Below are 18,936 nucleotides of genomic sequence, written 5' to 3'. Positions count from 1 at the left end.
CCTGCAGAAATTTAGAGTAGAAATATGCATCTCATTTTTAATGAAATATGATATCAGACAAGGGCCATGATACAGCAGCAGATTTTGCATTATGCTGAGCCTCCATCCCTTCCCGCTTAGAGCCACAACTAATTTAGAGGTCTACTGAGGAAGATTTGGGGATCTATACTTTCCAGTTTCCCATTTGGGGATGCTTCAGATAGATCTGGGGCACCAGGCGTGGAGCAGCAAAGACCTAAGTTCAGATACCTCAGACACGTACTAGCTGTGTGACCTTGGGCAAGTCACTTTATCCCTATTTGCCTTAGTACCTCATTTGTGAAATGTGGACACACCGGAGAAGGAAATGGCAAACTACCCCAGTATCTTTGCCAAGAAAACCACATGGAAAAAATGTCCATGGAGTCATGTAAAGTCAGACACAACTGAACAACAAGATAAAAGCTGCATCCTAGAGGGCTCAGGACAAACAGAACTCTGTAGCTACCATTAGCAGCCGTATGTTTCATGCCACAATTCAAATTTGATTCATTTTCACCATTTCTTCACTTGGTCGAGCAGTAAGAACAAGAGGTAAAATTTATATAGCACCTTAAGGTTGGAAAGGTACTTAACGTAAATTATCTCATTTGAACTACTCTTTACGGATGGTAGGCATGTGTTTATCACTTGTAGGGTCACTTGTATTTCTTTACACATAGGAAAAATATCTTTAAGTACACATAATTCTTCTGTTTTAATATTTCATATACATATAGTATATGCTTTATATAATTCTTTAGAGTTGGTTTTTATTACTATTTCTTCTCCTTTTTAGAAAAACAAAGAATATGAAAGTAGACCAAGACAAGGAATAAATCATTTTTATAATAACATTAGTCTTTTTATTAACATTGAAACATATTTTTAAAGGCAGAGCATGGTAGCCGCCGCTAGGGAAAATGCATAGAATCCTGCCATGTGAGTAATAACCACATAAATGGAGTTCAGCAAATGTTTAATTATGCTAAAAATAATATATCTAGTCAAGTCCCAACATGGAACAGTCTAGGAGAAAGTAAAGCCTATGTCTTTGTCTATTACCTGTTTCTAAGCATTCCCTAAAAGCAAGAGATTCTCCCTAGAGTCCGTAATATCTTTACCAGGTACTATGGGGCTCTTCTCCATCCTATTTAGAGAAATTTAATCCTCACAGATTGTTATATTTAACTGAATTTTCCATGTTTTCATTTCTTCCTCTACAGACTAGTTTTTTCTTTATTTAATAGTGTCTTTGTTTTACTAAAGAAGTGATGGGAGGGGTTGGAAGTTGCTTCTTTGTACCCTCTTCCCCAAAGCCTTTATGCAGTTCTTTTCACCTTCAGTTCGGAGTTGGGGTTTCTCCTTGCCCTTCATTTTTTTCATTCTCTGTTTATTGCTGTTTCCTCTTTTACATTAATCACAAATAGAAACCCGCTGAAATTATTATGTATCCATCCTTCTCACCCTCTTATTTTCACACACCAGGCTATTGTCTTTCATAAACTGAACACTTAACTTGCTACAGTATGTCACATTTCTTTAAGTAAATAAACTTTCTACATAGTCTTAGTATATACCCCTGAGTCTTATGCCTTGTTCCCTCTCTTAAGGCTGGAATGGGAAAATAACTGTTTCTCAGCTCCTATAAAATGTATCCTGTTTTATAGATCGAGCTGGACAACCCCATTTCGATAGCTGTAACAGCTCAGTCCTTGAAACTGTGAACTTCAGGATCTGAATCTGTGTGTCTATCTGGAAAAGAATAGGTACAAAGATGTACCAATGTGTTGTTTGAGCTGTGTACTATATGACTGGCTCTATGCAGATGCTAACACCAATTGTAATAATATTTCAGAAGAACTCCACAAAAATAGGAAATCATTTCCTTTTGAAGACATCCTTACTGCCTTCATTCAGCAGACGTTTGTTAAACACCTACGATCTGCCAGTCCAGAGAAGGAGGTGGCAAACCACTCTAGTATCTTTGTCAAAAAAACTCCATGGTCAGCATTAGCGTGATATGGTCCGTGGAGTCATGAAGAGTCAGACACAACTGAACAACAACAATGTGCCAGTCGTCTTTGCTAAGCTCCGAAATGTACAAGAGTGACATGTGCAGGAACAAATATGACAAAAGGTAAAATATAATGGAAGCAAAGGAAAGTGCTCTTAAGAATATCTAAGGAGGGGGCAGCTAGGTGGCGCAGTGAGTAGAGCACCAGCCCTGGAGTCAGGAGGACCTGAGTTCAAATCCAGCCTCAGATGCTTGACACTTACTAGCTGTGTGACCTTGGGCAAGTCACTTAACCCCAATTGCCTTGCCTTCCCCTCTCCCCCCCCCCAAACAAAAAGAATATCTGAGGAGGGAAAGGTCACTTTCAGCTGAATGATGAGTGAGGGAAGGGTTCACTTAGGAGGAAATACTTGAATCTCCAACAGGCCTAGATGAGGAGAGAAAGGGGGTCTTGGCTATGCTAATAGAGAACTTAACAGAGGGACAGATAGCAGCCTCATTTGGCCCAAAAAGAGTCTCAAAGAAAGTAATGTGAAACAAAGCTGAGTTGAGGCTAGATCGTGGAAGGCCTTAAAAGCCAAGCCAAAGAGCTCATATTTTATGCTATAGGCAGTAGGAAGTTATTGAAAGTTTTTTTAACCAGCTCTGTGACATGGCCAGACCTATTTGTAAGAAAGATTATTTTGACAGCTGTGGTTTTAATAAGGCAGCACAGTGTAAGGGAAAGATTGCTCGATCTGGTGTTAGGAGATGACAAGGGTTCAGATCCCACCTCTGCCTGGTACCGTGTGTGACTGAAAGCAAATCTCTAAATTCTCTAAGCCTGTTTCCTCGCCTATAAAAGTGGCATAATATGTAAGAATAACTCTAGTACCTTCCTCATAAGTTGTTATGAGGTTCAAATGAGATAATGCATAGAAAACTTTTTTTGCATACATTATGTATGTAAACCTTGGAGAACCATGTAAATGTTGGCTATTTCAAGAGTAGAGAGACCAGAGGCAAGCAGACAAGAGTCTTTAATGTAGTCCAGATTAAAAGTGATGAGGTCCTGAACTCAGGTAGTGAATAGAAGAATGAATGGGTGTGTGTTTGTGTGTAAGTGCACATACCCATGACCATTAACTAGTTACTGTCTATTATTAACAGGTTAGTGGATTGTGCCTATTGTGACCATCACAAATAATAATAAGGTTAATGAATCTCATTTTTTATACTCCAAACTTCAGAAATTCGTTATGGGCAGCTAAATGATGCAGTGGATAAAATGCTGGGTTTGGAGGAGTCTGGAAGACTCACCTTCCTAAATTCAAATCTGTCCCAGAAACTTACTAGCTGTGTGACCCTAGGCAAGTCACTTAACCCTGTTTGCTTCAGTTGCCTCATCTGGAAAATGAGCTGGAGAAGGAAATGGCAAACTACTCCAGTGTCTCTGACAAGAAAACCCCAAATGGAGTCACGAAGAGTCGGACACAATGGAACAACAACTTCCTGACTCTAGGCCCCATCCGCTGCACCGCCTACCTGCCTTTAGAGCGACCCTTTGTTCTATAGAAGCAAAAGATTTTTACAGTCAATAAATAACATGAATGGTGGGGAAAAGAAACTTGGCAGGAGATCCAGAACATCCCAAGAACAGTTAAGTTATGAAACTAGGAGGAGAATGAATAGACCAAAAAGGGAGAAGAGCTCTCACGGTTCCTCTAACAGAGTATTCTATCTCTCAGTGAGAACAGAACCACCGTGTTTGGACTCAAGCACCACCGTCCCTGATGTCCTATATGAGGAAGTATAAAAATAAAGACAAGAAGGAAGTACAAAAATAAAGGACAAGTACACACAGAGGATGTCCATGGTGGAAGCAACTTCACTGAGAGCGTGTAGGGGTCAGGTCCGAAGATAACTGAAAGAGGGGAAGCTATTAAATGCTTCTGTGGGGTGGGGTTGGAGGGGGTAAGAGGGAATCCTGGATATTATAACTACCCCAAAAAGGGCTCTTTTGAAAATGTCAGCTACCAAATCATAAATCCTCTTTCCCGTATTTACTTAATGAGAATCATTCGTACAGGACTTTAGGCCATACTTAAAGAAGGAATGAAAAGATAATGAGCAGACTTCCACAAACAATACAGCAGATGACATCTGTATATTCAAAGTTGTCTGAAAGGTTCAGAAAGACTCAGTGAACTTTGTTGTTTGTTGATTGTCAGGTTAGAGGTGGCTGGTGGCACAGTGGATAGAGCTCTGGGCCTCTAGAATCAGGAAGATCTGAGTTGAAATCCAACTTACATGCGTACTAGCATTGTGAGCCTGCACAAGTCTGTTTGCCAACCATAGCACCTACCTCAGAGTTGTCATAAGGAGCAAATGAGATAATAATTGTAAAGCACATAACAGTGTCTGGTACATAGTGTTATATAAATATCATAATTTTATTAATGCATGGGAAGTATTTTATAAGTTATATGTGGAGCAGCTAGGTGGTGTGATGGATAGAGCACCAAGCCTGAAGTCAGGAAGTTCTGAGTTCAAATGTGGCCTCAATCACTTACTAGTTGGGTGACCCTGGGTAAGTCACTTAACAATTGTTTGCCTCAGTTTCCTCATCTGAAAAAACTAGGATAATAATAGTGCCTCCCTCCCAGAATTGTTGTGAAGATCAAATGAGATGATATTTTTAGAGCCCTTAGCACAATGCCTGGCATATCTAGTAAGCGCCATATAAATGTTAGATGTTATTATTATTAAACCTGGCCTCAGACACTTCCTAGCCCTGTATCCCTGGGAAAGTCACTTAAGCTCTGTTTGCCTGAGGTTCCTCAACTGTAAAATGGAGATAATAACAGCGCCTATCTGGCACAGTCATAGTGAGGGTAGCGCTTAGCACAGTGCCTAACATATTGTTGCTGTTTTTTGTTGTTCGGTCGTTTTTCAGTCACATCCGACTCTCTGTGATCTCATTGGAGTTTTTCTTGGCAGAGATATTGGAGTGGTTTGCCATTGTCATCTCCAGTTCATTTTACAGATAAGGATACTGAGGCAAGAAAGGTTAAGTGACTTGTCCAGGGTCATACAGCTAGTAAGTGTCTGAGGCCAGATTTGAACTCAGGAAGATGAGTCTTCCTGACTCCTCCAAACCCAGCACTCTGTCCACGGCTCCATTTAGCTGCCCATAATGGATTCCTGAAGTTTGAAGTATAAAAAATGAGATTCATTCAGTCTTTCTGATTCCAGGCCCATTGCTCTTTCTGCTTTGATACCTAGCTGCCTCCGTATGTTATAGAGGAGTTTTAATAACATTTCTTTAAATTTCTGTTCTGCTCCATCCCCCTCTGTAATAAGACCAGAGTGGAATCCCTTTGTACCGCTAATGCTCAGAGCTGGACTGTCATGCTGCTTGTAAGAAGCTTTTTCTCTGTGTCACTTCTGTGTCGGGGCTCATGCTTTGAATTGTGATCCATTTTAATTTCTGCACATTTATAGTGATGATATTGGAATTGATGAACTCTCAGATCCCTTCCACGTTTGATATTCTGTGATTTTATAATCCATGTGATGAGACACTCTGTGCTAGGTGTCTTACAAATATCATTTGATCCTCACAACAACCCTGGGAGATAGGTACTGTTATGATCCTCATTTTACAGTTGAGGAAATGGAGGCAGAGGTTAAGTGACTTACTCAGGGTCACATAGCTAGTAAGCATCAGAAACAGAATTTGAACTCGGATCTTTCCAACTCAAGGCCCAGCACTCTGTCCACTGTACCACCTAGCATTATGTTCCATGATGCATTATGGAACATTTTTTTAAAATAATATTTTATTTTTTCCCCAATTACATGTCAAAACAATTTTTTAAACATTTCCCTCAAAGTTTTGAATTCCAAATTCTACTCTTCTTTCCTTCCCTCCCTCTCACCACTTCCCCCTCCCTGAGATGGTAAGCAATCTGATGTAGTTTATACATGTGCAATCATATAAAACATTTCCATATTAGTCATTTTATACAGGAAGGCTCAAACAAAAAAAAAAGATGAAAGAAAGAGTGAAAAATAGCATGCTTCAGTCTGTACTCAAACAATATCAGTCCTTTCTCTGGAGGAGGATAGTATGTTTCATCATTAGTCCTTCAGACTTGTCTTGCATCATTGTATTGCTGAGAACACTTAAGTCATTCACAGTTCTTTATCATACAATATTACTGTTTCATGTACAGTGCTCTCCTAGTTCTGCTCACTTCCCTTTGCATCAGTTCATGTAAGTCTTTCCAGACTTTTCAGAAACCATTCTGCTTGTCATTTCTTATAGCACAATAATATTCCATCACAATCATATACCGCTGTTTGTTTAACTATTCCCCAATTGTTGGGCATCCTCTTCATTTCCAATTCCTAGCCACCACAGAAAGAGCTGCTATAAATATTTTTGTACAAATAGGTCCTTCCCCCCCCCACACACACACACACTTTTTTTTTCTTATGTCTTTGGGATATAGACCTTGCAGTGGTATTGTTGGGTCAAAAGGTATGCACAGTTTTATAACCTTTTGGGCATAGTATTATGGAACATTTTTAAGTAGAATATTGGGTAGCCATAAGCTTTGTTTTCAAATTTGGCTCAAACCAAAAGAAAATCATTATATTTTAGAGCTGGAAAGGACATTAACGCTCTTCTAATACAATTCCAACTAGGCAACTAGGTGGTGCAATGGATAGAATACTGGGCATGGAGTCAAGAAGACTCATCTTCCTGAGTTCAAATCTGGCCTTAGACCCTTCTAGCTGTGTGACCCTGAGCAAGTCACTTAACCTTGCTCGCCTCAGCCTGTAAAATGAGCTGGAGAAGTAAATGATAAACTGTTCTAGTATCTTTGACAAGAAAACCCCAAACTAAGACACAGATTAATTAAATTGCCTAAGGTTATACAAATTCCAGACAAACTCCGAACCTTCTCAATCTATTTATTACTTTTTCCACTAAACCACACTAGTATGTTATATTTTCTTTGTGTGCATGTGTGTGTGATATATATGTGTGTGTATAAATACTGATGAATTGGCATTTTGATTAATTGGGGTACAGTGCCCACCTGAACAGAGAAAATGGAGGCACAATTCAAAGGCCAAACCCAGAAGCATTTATTGGCAAGTACTGTATGCACACGTGTGGGAAACAGCAGAACTTAGTCTTCCAACACTGGAGCATAGCTTCAGAACTGGAAGGGACAGAGTCCTTTAGTACAACCCCTTCCCTTTACATATGAGTGAACTAAGTGCCAGAGAGACTTCCCCAGATCACTCAAGTAATGAATGACCAAACCGGGATTCAAACCCAAGCAAAGAAAGGACACAGGTGCTGTATCAGCTGATAAATAGGACAGACCATGCAGGTTCCATTTGCAAAACCAACATCCCTAGCACTACAAGGGACACGGCTCTCCCAGCTCTATCCAGAGGCTCCAGCATATCAAGCTCACTCTACAGAGGTTACCCTTCAGAGAGTGAGTCCCGGCTCCTTAGGACCTTATGGGTTACCACTGCCTACTTAGTGCCATAGCCAAAGGGTGCCTCTGGATTGACCCCTTCCTTTTTTTTTTTTTTTTTACACTAAGATCAACTCCACCATAGATTTTTAAGGTCTCTTTCTCCTTTCCTGACTAAAAAGAAATTATACTTACAAGAAGTTATCTTTCTTATCACATCTGGGAACAAGTTATGTATCTTACACATGAAATGATTAGCGAACCATTTTTCAAGTGAATGAATAAATGAGCAGTTTTACAAATAAAAGAATATTTAAGGGATCTGAGGCAAAATTAGTATTTTATGCCGTGTTTTCCTGAAATGGATCTAGAGCTCAATGTGAAGACTTCCTTAAACACTCCAAGGGTTACCAATATAAATTTACCAGATCTTATTTTACAGCATCATCTCCCTGTGGTAATCGTCTTCTATTAAATACTTGACTCATAAAACATTTCATTTAAACATAGAATTTGTAAAGGGCAGAAGACAGATATGAGGGAAAAAAAAGTTTTTTCAAATGCGCAAACTTTCTTCTTAAGATGTTTAATTGTTTACAGAAAGTAGATAACAAGCACCCTTAGGAATATTTGAAATGGTAATAGTAATAATAACTACCATTTGTATAGCACTTATTACATGCCAGACACTTTGCTAAGCACTTTACAATTATATCACTAGGCCCCTAGTGTACTAAATAAAATAAAAGGTTAGTTTTCTACATTTTTCACGAATTGCTTTGTATTCCAGTGCATGATAGGAACTAATAGAAATATGCATAAATTTGACCATTCAGTTCCATATAGATATTATCAAAAGTCCTGTACATCTTGGAATCTCTTCATCTAGGATATTCCTCATTTTGCTTGGTATAGAATGCACTCTAGAATAAATATAGTTCTTTGCCATGTAAAAGGTATATTACAGAGAGAGGGAATTGAAATTTGTTCATTGTGAAATTAGAAATTGGAGTATTATAGGTACAGGAAAGGTTTTAATTTAGAGGTAATCTGACATTTTAGCTCTTGAATCGATTGAGGCTGAGAGCATCATATAGAAGACCTTTTATGTGAAGAGCTAAGACATAAACATGTTAAAAAGTTGAATTACAATTCAAGGGTGTAAATTATAACTCAAAACAACAAAAGAGGTCCCAAGGCAGTAAATGACTTATTGCCAAATGAATAATAAGGACCAGTATTGCTAGGGGGCAGCTAGGTAGCCCAGTGGATAGAGTGCATGGCCTGGAGTTAGGAAGACTCATCTTCCTGAGTTCAGATCTGGCCTCAGACATTTACTAGCTGTGTGACCCTGGGCAAGTCATTTAACCCTGTTTGCCTCAGTTTCCTCACCTGGAAAATGAGCAAACCACTCCAGTATCTCTGCCAAGAAAACCCTAAATGGGATCATGAAGAGTTGAACAAGCCTGAAAAATGGCTGAACAACAATAATGCTGGAGATGTTGAGAGAAGAGAGATCATTACAGGTTCGAATGGTCACAGAAGACTCTACAGTCTGAGGAGAGACATAAACTGGACGTTGAGAGATAGGTAGGATTTTAGTAAGTAAAGAAGGAAGGGGAGTGGCATTCCTGGTAGGTGGCACAGAGAAGATGAATATAAAACAAGTATCTGAATTCTAATTGTGGTGAAGAAACTTTGAAGAAAAGCATACCATCAGTTGCCTTTGTGGCTTTTTTTTTTCACTATTCCTTAGCAAAATTAGTGGTAGCCTAGTGATACTGCATAGGATGGCAGTGCTTTGTGGGTCCCAATATTATGGATCATTTTTTCCAATTAAAATCAAATTTATACTTGCCTGCTATTTGATTCTTTGAGCACTGATTTCTTTTAAGCCCTTTATATAAGGGCCTGGATGACTTCCATGTATGTTTTCAATCAGCAGAGGGAGAGACAGAAGAGAGAATATGAGAAGACACAAAAGGTCACTGGGATGAATTCAGACTTGGGGGACATGCATCCATTGGCTAGTCCTGCATTTTTTTCTCTGGAAATAATTCATGAACTGCATGCAGTGGGGCCTGTATTGCTCTTTTGGCTCTAAGGCCTTCGCATTGTTCAGCCTTGTGGTCATGCTGTTCAAATGTGGGAACTATGTTCTTCCCTAATTAATACTTGTGGGAGTCACACGTAGAGTTGGGAGCACAATCTTGGAGGAGTTGTTCCCAGAACTGAATATCTTGGCCAAGTTTAACATTCTTGCTCCTTGGGGATGATAAATGTCATCAAAACTTTTGGCCTTTTAAGGGACAGTTGTGTCTACAGCAGCGTGCAGTATCCATTACCCAGACAATAGGCAACTCTCTTCCAGGGGTATGCTGCAGTACCAGAAAGGTAAAATGTAATTGAATCTGACAGAGTGGATTCTGAAAGTCATGGAGTGTTGGAAGGGACCTGGAGATATCATTAGTCTTCTCTGCATGTACTGTAGAAGCCGAGCTAAAATATCTACCATATGCATGTAATAATAGTAGCTAATAATTATAAAGTGCCTTAAGATTTGCAAAGCACTTCAACATGTCATATTTGATCCTCACAGCAACCTTGTGAGATAGATACTTTTATTATCCATATTTTACAGATGAGCAAACTAAGTTGGACAGGGTTTTAGTGACTCGCCTAGGATCGTATTGTTAGTAAGTGTCTTGGGTAGGATATGAACTCAGGTCTTCCTGAATCCAGGCTGCACTCTATCCAATGTGTCACCTAGCTGCCCCAATTCTTATTGCAGTACTCACTTTTAACTGTTCAGTGATGTTATTGTCCATGTTTTGCACCACTGGAGGACTACTGGTGTTTAATAAGATGCCCTTTTGCTCAGTTAAAAGGGTGGAGTCCCTAAAAGCACTGTGTAATTAACCATAGACAATCTCTTCCTCTCCACAACTTCAGTTCTGGGTCCAGTTTGTTATCCATTCTCAGTCCCCACCCATCATATGTATTGATAGACTGGCTCCACGAGATATCCATCCAAGTGCCTGTCATAATCTGGACAATAGACGTTCTTCATTCACTTGGTTCTTCTCATGTTGGGTTGTTAGACTGACAAATACACAAATAATATTACTATTACACAAAATGTATAATATATCTTGGCAGCAGGGGATGGAGGAAGCCCCATGTAAATAAAGGATTAGCGAAAGCTTTTGGAGGTGCCAGCATTTGATTTTGATTTTAGAGCCTGAGTAGGAATTCAGCAAGCAGAGGGAGGAAGGAACTCATTCTAGGTATAAGGAAGGACAGGAACAAAGGCAAGGAGAAGATGGAGAAGGAAAAGTACAGAGTATTTAGAGGGATAACAAGTCGTCCAATGTGACCAGAGGATAGAATGTATGGAAGAGAAACACACACACACACACACACACACACACACACACACACACATGTTTGTGTGTGTATATACATACACATATTCACACAAATATTTATACATATATACACCCATGTGTATGTGTGCATATATGTTTATAATTTTAAGACCTAGAAAGTTAAGGAGATGCCATAATACAAAGGGCTTTGAACAGCAAGCAAAGGTGTTTGAATATTATTACTTAAGAGTCAATAGGAATACACAGAAAAGTTCTGAGCAGAGGAATAAGGAAAATGTGTGACCACATCTCAGGACAACAAAGACAAGCCTGGAAAGGATGGGAAGAATAGTTGGAAAGCAGTAGAGGGTGGAGCAGAAGGCCTACGCTTAGACTTTTGCAACCACAGCGCTGGCAGGTCATAACGAAGGTCTGTGCTAGGTAGAAGCAATCGGAATGTAGTGAAAAGAGAATCTTCAGCTGCTATCATACTCACTCTACCACTTACTAACCACGCAACCCTATACAGGTCACTTAACTTCTCTGGCTCACAGTAATGAGGCCACTAGGTGGTTGAGTGGAGAGTCAGGAAGACCTGACTTCAAGTCCAGCCTCAGATACTTACTAGCTGTGTGACCCGGGGTGAATCACTTAACTTCTATCTACCTCCGTTTCTTCTTCTACAAAATGAGAATCATAATAGCTCTGCAATCAAAAGAGGTTGAGAAAGGCTTCCTGCAAAAAGTGGGATTTTAGTCGGGAACTGCCATCATCATCATTACTATTAGTATTATCCCCACTTGACAAAGGTGGGAAGCATAGTGATAGATTCTTCCACGTATGTGGAAGACATATAAACATGTCCCTAGTCACTTAACAGTCTTTCTCAACATTCTTTTCCCACAGAGAAAATTGTGTCTGGATATTTTTCCCAGTTTGTAAAACAGAAATTTTCTTACGCTTCTTGACAACACTTTGGAAAACAAAAGGATCTAATCATTTTTTTTTCATATCGCAGAGGAAAGGAATGTGATTCCCACTAGGAAGCTGGACTCAGATTCTCTGTAAAGTACTGGGGTGACAAGTATTTGCTCATCCATCTAATTCATCCCTGCCCTTTCTGGCTGGAGTTAGAAAAAGGATAGTACTTTACTTCTTGTTTTAGTCTGGCTGTCTCCAGCCATGGAAGTCCTGTATTTCTTTTAGTGAAATCTTTTAATGCCTCGAGGGAGGCATTTTGGTTATTGGAGAGGCGAGGAGAGGCCTGCCTGTTCTTTGCTGTATTCATTGCCCAGGATTGATTGACTCTTGGGACCAAGAGAAGAGGTATTTGCTTGATGGAGCTTCCTGACACTTAAGCACTTAGACCAGGAGAATTGGAGACTGGGGTAAAGTCCTGCAGGCTGTGGGTCTTAGAGGCCCCACCTGAAGGAAAACAGTTCTCTTTGGCTACTGTCTTAATGGAAATCACAGAGATAAGATTTCCTTTTCAGAAGAGTCCTTTTCTTGTCAAAATCTACAGAACAGCATCAGACCACTGCTAAAGAAACAAACTAATTCATTCAAGTTTCAGCAAAATGAAATTCTCCTATTTTGTGTGTTAGCAGGTTTCCTATATAAGCTTTGGGACAAGAATTTGACTCATTTTCACAGTATTTTTATAAGCCCTGGGGATACAAAAAGAGATAAAAATTAAGACAGCCCCTGCCTTCAAGTAGTCTACAATTTAATGCAAACAACTTGATACAAAGCAAGCTATATACAGGATAAATATGAAATAATTAACAGAAAAGACACTTAGTTGGGGAAGGCTTCCTGTAGAAGGTGAGATATTAAAAAAGTTATTTAAAAATTAATGACTGCGTTCTTCATAGGTCTTAGAGGCTTAGGAGACCTTTAAAGAATACATTGTTTACTACTAGGTCTATATCCCAAAGAAATTATAAAAAAATGGAAAAGGACCCACATGTACAAAAATATTTATAGCAGTTCTTTTTATGGTAGCAAAGAATTGGAAATTGAGGGGATGTCCATCAGTTGGGGAGTGGCTGAACAAGTTGTGGTATATGAATGCAATGGAATACTGTTGTCCTATAAGAAGTGATGAGCAAGCAGATTTCAGAAAAACGTGGAAAGATTTACATGAACTGATGCTGAGTGAAGTGAGTAGAACCAGGAAAACATTGTACACAGTAACAGCAACATTGTGCAGTGATCAACTATGGTAGACTTAGGTATTCTCAGCAATACAATGATCTAAGACAATTCCAAAAGACTCATGATGGAAAATGGTATCCACATTTAGAGAAAGAACTATGGAGTCTGAATGTAGATCAAAGCATACTATTTTCTTTTTTTGTTATTTTTTTCTTTCTCATGGTTTATCCCTTTTGTTCTGATTTCTTCTTTCACAACATGACTAATGTAGAAATATTTATTTTTATTTTTGGAGGGAGAGGGCAGGGCAGTTGGGGTTAAGTGACTTGCCCAAGGTCACACAGCTAGTAAGTGTGCCAAATGTCTGAGGTCAGATTTGAACTCAGGTCCTCCTGACTCCAGGGCCAGTGCTCTACTCACTGTGCCACCTAGCTGCCCTGAAATATGTTTTTTTTTTTTTAAAGAATATATGGTTTAATTTCAAATCAACTTCTTGAATACACATGATAGATTTCAATTGTCAGTTTCTAATGACTGGAAGATTCCTGCTGATTGTTTCAGCCATTAGAAACTGACACCTGAAATATATCATCTGTAATCAAGAAACTGATTTGAAATTAAAGAATATATTCTTTAAAGATCTGAGTTTGCCAACCTACCATCCTATGATTCCATTCACCATCCCTATAACTTTCCAAATCCCTCCATGGCCTCTACTGTCCTGTAGATGTGATCTCTCTCCATAAGAATATAAGCTTTTTGAGGGCAGGAGATTTCTTGGGTTTTTTATTTGTATTCGTAGCACTTAGCATAGTGCTTGGTTCATGAGTGTTTAATGAATGCTCTTTCTTTTGTTCACTCATTCTATTTAATGAAGAGGGGAACCAGTTTCTCCTTTTCGTTATTTTTAATGTGCCTTGTTTTGTTCTTCTTTTCTTAGATCCATCAGATAATGAAGAAAAGGAAAAAGACACAGACATGATAGAAATGATGCAGCAGGAACCAACCTCTGTGCCTGCTTCACCTGAGAAAGACAAACAGGTAACCTACATTATTGAGCAACATAAGTTTGTAGCTGCTGGAGCCAATTTTTCTCCCTTTCCCATTCAAATTTGAAGCTTCCGATGTTCCAAAGTAAACCATTGTGTAAAGTCATCAGGGGAGGGGAAAAAAGAAGGGAAGGAGACCAGAGAAAGGGGGATTACCTTATTTGACCTTGAAGTGCCAGAGTTTCAATGAACGATAAAGAATTATTGTCAGATGTCCTTAGCCCTTTTTGTATATATGGAACAGCTGTGTTGTAGTGGAAAAAATGTTGGATTAGGAATCAGGTCCAAATCTCACCTCTGGCACTTGGTGTCCATGTAACCTAGAACTTTGGAATCAGTGTTATTGAACTATCACTATGACTTCTGATTAAACCCAGGTATTAAAATATATTAAGAAAAATATTAAATATTTGTACTCAGAGATCTTATTCTTTCAGCAAATTTAACTGTGTTCATTTTACCCAATTATTTTTATATATTGAAAATCAGGACTAGGGAAATGTAGTAACAGTTTGGATTTGAAGATCTTTCCCACCCATTAATAGGCCACATGACCTGCTTATGTCACAGGAAGCCTAAATTAAATGGTGGGAGGAGCTTCCTGACAGGAAAAGGAAGTTATGTCACAAGAAATGTTGTGAAAGAGAAAGAGAGAGAAGTTATGGCTGCTAATGGCCGCCGTGATGGTTAGAACTGAACAGGCTGACTTAGCTGTACTGCGAGTTTGTCTTTGGGGAGACCCCTAGCAGGGCATCAGAGAGGTTTTGGGATGGCAAGGCTCCAGGTTGTGATATTGTGCATTGAATGTTTTGGGTTCTTTGCTGTTAGGATGAAGTGGACTGACTGGATAAATGGTTTGTGGGATATGGTTCCCTGGTGTCTGCATAAATGGTTTACCTCTTCTGCCTTCTATGTGGAGAGTCTCGTATACTTTGCGATACAGAACCACATAGGCATTTTGACAATTATCATCTACATTGTTATTATTGCCTTACTGTTTCAGGAATGGACCTGTGGTTTCATCAGTATTAGGTATAGTGAAGAAACTCCGTCGACCTTCTCTACGAGTTACAGGCTTAGAGAGTTGACCAGAGACAGCTTTCCCAAGGTCATACAGCCAGTGTGTCTCAGACACAGAACTTTTCAGTCAGTTAATAAGTAAGCATTTATTAAGCACCTACTATGTGCCAGGCACTGCTAAGTGCAAGAGATACAAAATGGGGATCAAATAAGATAAAGTTGATAAAAAGTGCTTAGCACAGTGGCTGGCACATAGTAGGGACTGAGAAAGGCTTATTTCCTTCCCCCCTTGAAGAGTTATCTGGAACTCTGAGAGTTTAAATAGCTTGCCCAGAGTCACACAAGCCTTATGTGTCAGAGGTAGAATGTGAATCCACATCTTCCTAATTCAGAGACCAGTTGTCTATCCACCACTCCAAGCTACTTGTTAAGATAACATGTGTATGTTAAATATGAAGTCCTATGCTTTGAACTTTACCAATTTTGTAGGTACATGGTAGAGAATTTCAATTAATTTTCTAATCTCTCAAATTTCAGCATAAAAGGGTAACTTTGGCTTTTCCTTTGTTGGAGCAGTCCCACAGGCCCTTAACTGATAGAATAGTGGTTTTACTTAAATTCTCCAGCTCTTTCAGTCCTTGGACTTGTAAGTTGTCCCAAATGTCTTGCCATTCACAACACTTGGTCCTTCCTTTTTTTTTTTAATTTATTTTTTACTTTCAGTTTACTTGGTCCTTCCTAACTGCAAATTCCCTTTAGTTTGTTAAACTGTCACATTTGATTAATTTGCTCATGAGAAATTCTATTCTTTTGAATCTTCTTTTTGACATTTTTAAGCACTTCACAGGGTGGCTTCTTCCAATATTCTGATATTCTTACATTATTCCCCACCTGTACAATTCAGCCACGGTGGCCTAACTTGCTGTTACTCAAACATAACATTCCTCCTAACTTTGTGCATTTACACTAGCTGTTCCCCAGGCCTGGAATGTTCTCTCTTCTCATCTCCACACCTTAGCTTTTCTGGCTTCCCTCAAGACTAAGCTTACATCCCATTTTCTGCAGGAACCATCATTATTCCTGCCACCAATCCCATCCCTCTGAGATAACCTTCTGTTTATGCTGCATATACCTTGTATTCCATTGTTGGAGGAGATGAGGTTGTCTTGTTTTAACTTTTGAGATTGGTCCTCCATTTTCCCCTAGGCTAGAAGGACTGCAGCCACTTATAGGCCTGGACCCCACAGCTGATCATCACAGAAGCTTTGACCTGCTCTGTTTCTGATACACGCCAGTTTGCCCCTCCTTAGGCTCTGAAGGGCTTACCATATTGGTACCAGACTTAATGCAGACTCCCAGTTGGCTTTATCTCTTCTGTAACTCAGAACTCCCAGATCCAAGTGATTCACCAACCTTTACCTCCCCAGTAGTGGGAACCATAGGCATGAGCCACCACTCTAGGCTGTGTAATTGTTTGTCTCCACCATTAAAATATGAGCTTTTTGAGAGCAGGGACTATTTTTGCCTTTCTGTCCCTAGCATTTAGCACAGTGCCTGACACATAATAAGTGCTTAATAAAATGCTTATTGAGTGGCTGACTAACAGATTATCTTATTGTCTCACTCCCATTTTCAAGATGTCTTCATACAGTCCTCACTTTCTATCTACTTTTTGGGGTTCAATTCTCCTTTATTCTCCACCCCACCCCTGGCTCCCACTGGACCAACTTTATTTTTCCCTTTTTAATATCTTGACATCATAAACTCTTTCAGACTCACAATCCACATCTCATCCAGCTGCTTCCCAGTTTAGTTTTGTATCAACTTCCTACTCTTGCTTCTTTTTCCTCCCCACTAAAATCTCTACATAGCATTTGAATATCTACTTTTACTTCCATCTTCTATGTCCTTCTTTTTCCTCCTTTTCTTCCTATACTCCAGCTACTTTACATATCATCTTTTTTTTTAGACCCCACCAGTGCTAGTGTCCCTACCTGCTAGATTAAAGAACCACTCAGCATCCTCCGTCCGCATTATTATTACTTCTGGGGTCCAAGTTCACATTTTCTCTCCCTTACTGTTTCTCATCAGTAATGTGTTGGCAGCGATTAAGTAGGACTGCTCAGACAACCTTGTTTTACTTTTCTTGTGACCTTTGTCACCTTTATAATCCTCCTAATCCCAGTTTGAATGTTAGTCACATCTGTTTATGATTTGCCTTTATCTCATATTTGGGTGGTAACATGTGATTTTTAGAGAATTCCCCACACTGCCAGTCTGTTCCATTCTAAAATGATTGTATGCTGTAAGCTTCTTGTCATTGTAGTACGAGTTACAGTTGAGACCGAATGGATGACCTGTAGTGCCTGTCCGTTAATACTCATATCCAAGACAGACAATGCAGATGGACAGTGAAGTGGGCCCAGAGCTGAGGAGACAGGATTCAGCTCGACTTTGGAAAATTACAATGTTCTTTTAATTACTTTAACCTTCTCCCTGGGGGACAGAAAGTGATTTGTGTTCTTAAAACTATTATTCTTTTGGTGATATCAATTAACTCCAAGTTGTGGAATGTACTATTTCCAAAGAATTGAAGTTGAAGGTCTCCAGAAGGCAATGAGGAGGCATATGTTGGGGTGTGAACAGGCTGCAGCCCATTACAAATGAGGAATTAAGAAGAAAACTTAAAAAAAAAAAAGGAACCGAAGACTTTCTAAAACCTAGAGGAGGTGCGATTTGAGTGGTGCTGTAGCATCAGGGTCTTAGGTAGCTCAGCGGATAGAGCTCTGGGTCTGGAGTCAAAAAGACCTGAGTTCAAATGTGGCCTCAGACAAATACTGGCTGTGTGACCCTAGGCAAGTCACTTAATCTCTGTTTGCCTCAGTTTCCTCATCTGTAAAATGAAATATGTTCACGCGTGTGTGCACACACATACATACATACATATATAAAATAGCACTTACTTCCCAAGGTTGTGATGAGGATGAAATGAAATAACAATTATAAAGTGCTTAGCACAGTGCCTGGCACTTTCCCCTCTACATAATCCAAGCTGCAGGCAAAATGGGCTTCCTTCCACTCTTTGAAAACACACACACTCACACTCACACTCACTCACACACACACACCATATTTTTTTCTCTTTTTCCTTTACTTAGGCTATCTCCTATTCCTTGATTGTCTTTTTTTTTTAATCTATTCTTCTGTTCAACTTCTTGTTATTATTCATTCATTTCAGTTCTTCTTGACCCTGTTTGGGGTTTTCTTGGCAAAGATACTAAAGTGGTTTGCCATTTCGTTCTCCAGCTCATTTTACAGATGAGGAAACTGAGGTCAACAGGGTTAAGTGATTTGCCCTGGTTCACACAGCAAGAAAGTACCTGAGGCCACATCTGAATTTGGGTCTTTCTGACTCCAAACCCAGCCCTCCATCCACTGAGTCACCTAGCCATGGGTCTTGCTATTATATTCCCATTCAAACGGTATATCCTCCAGAAAATCTCCCATGACTCTCTCAGTGCCTCGCATAGTATTCTACACACAAGGGGCGTTTAATAAATGTTTGTTGATTTTATTCAGTCTTTTGACAGACTGCTTAGTGTGCTTATAAGAATCAAATTTAAACAACACCAATTCCAAAAATAAGTAAAACTATAATACAGCTTAATTGTTTTATATGTGCTTTTTTAAAGCCTTGAGTGAAGTTTTCTCTACCTGGGATAGGTTTGCTCAGATAAGCATCCCATTCGTAAACAGAAAACTTAATATAGAATAACTATAGATCTATTAATGCACTGTATGAGGGCATTAATGCCTTCCTGATG

At 39.4% G+C, this 18,936-nt stretch overlaps 1 protein-coding gene across 1 annotated transcript in view; it reads left to right on the top strand.

Annotated features, from left to right (window-relative positions):
• CMSS1 (cms1 ribosomal small subunit homolog) overlaps positions 1–18,936 on the top strand; it is a 434,878-nt gene that overhangs the window by 377,907 nt on the left and 38,035 nt on the right. Inside the window, exon 2 of the mRNA XM_036744978.1 lies at positions 13,984–14,084. Coding sequence (XP_036600873.1) covers positions 13,984–14,084 — 101 coding nt within the window. The remainder of the gene's footprint in view (positions 1–13,983; positions 14,085–18,936) is intronic.

This window comes from Trichosurus vulpecula, chromosome 2, assembly GCF_011100635.1.
Source record: "Trichosurus vulpecula isolate mTriVul1 chromosome 2, mTriVul1.pri, whole genome shotgun sequence".
NCBI lineage: Eukaryota > Metazoa > Chordata > Mammalia > Diprotodontia > Phalangeridae > Trichosurus > Trichosurus vulpecula.
Note: the sequence above shows the minus strand (reverse complement) of the source record. Positions and strands in the feature narration are given on the sequence as shown.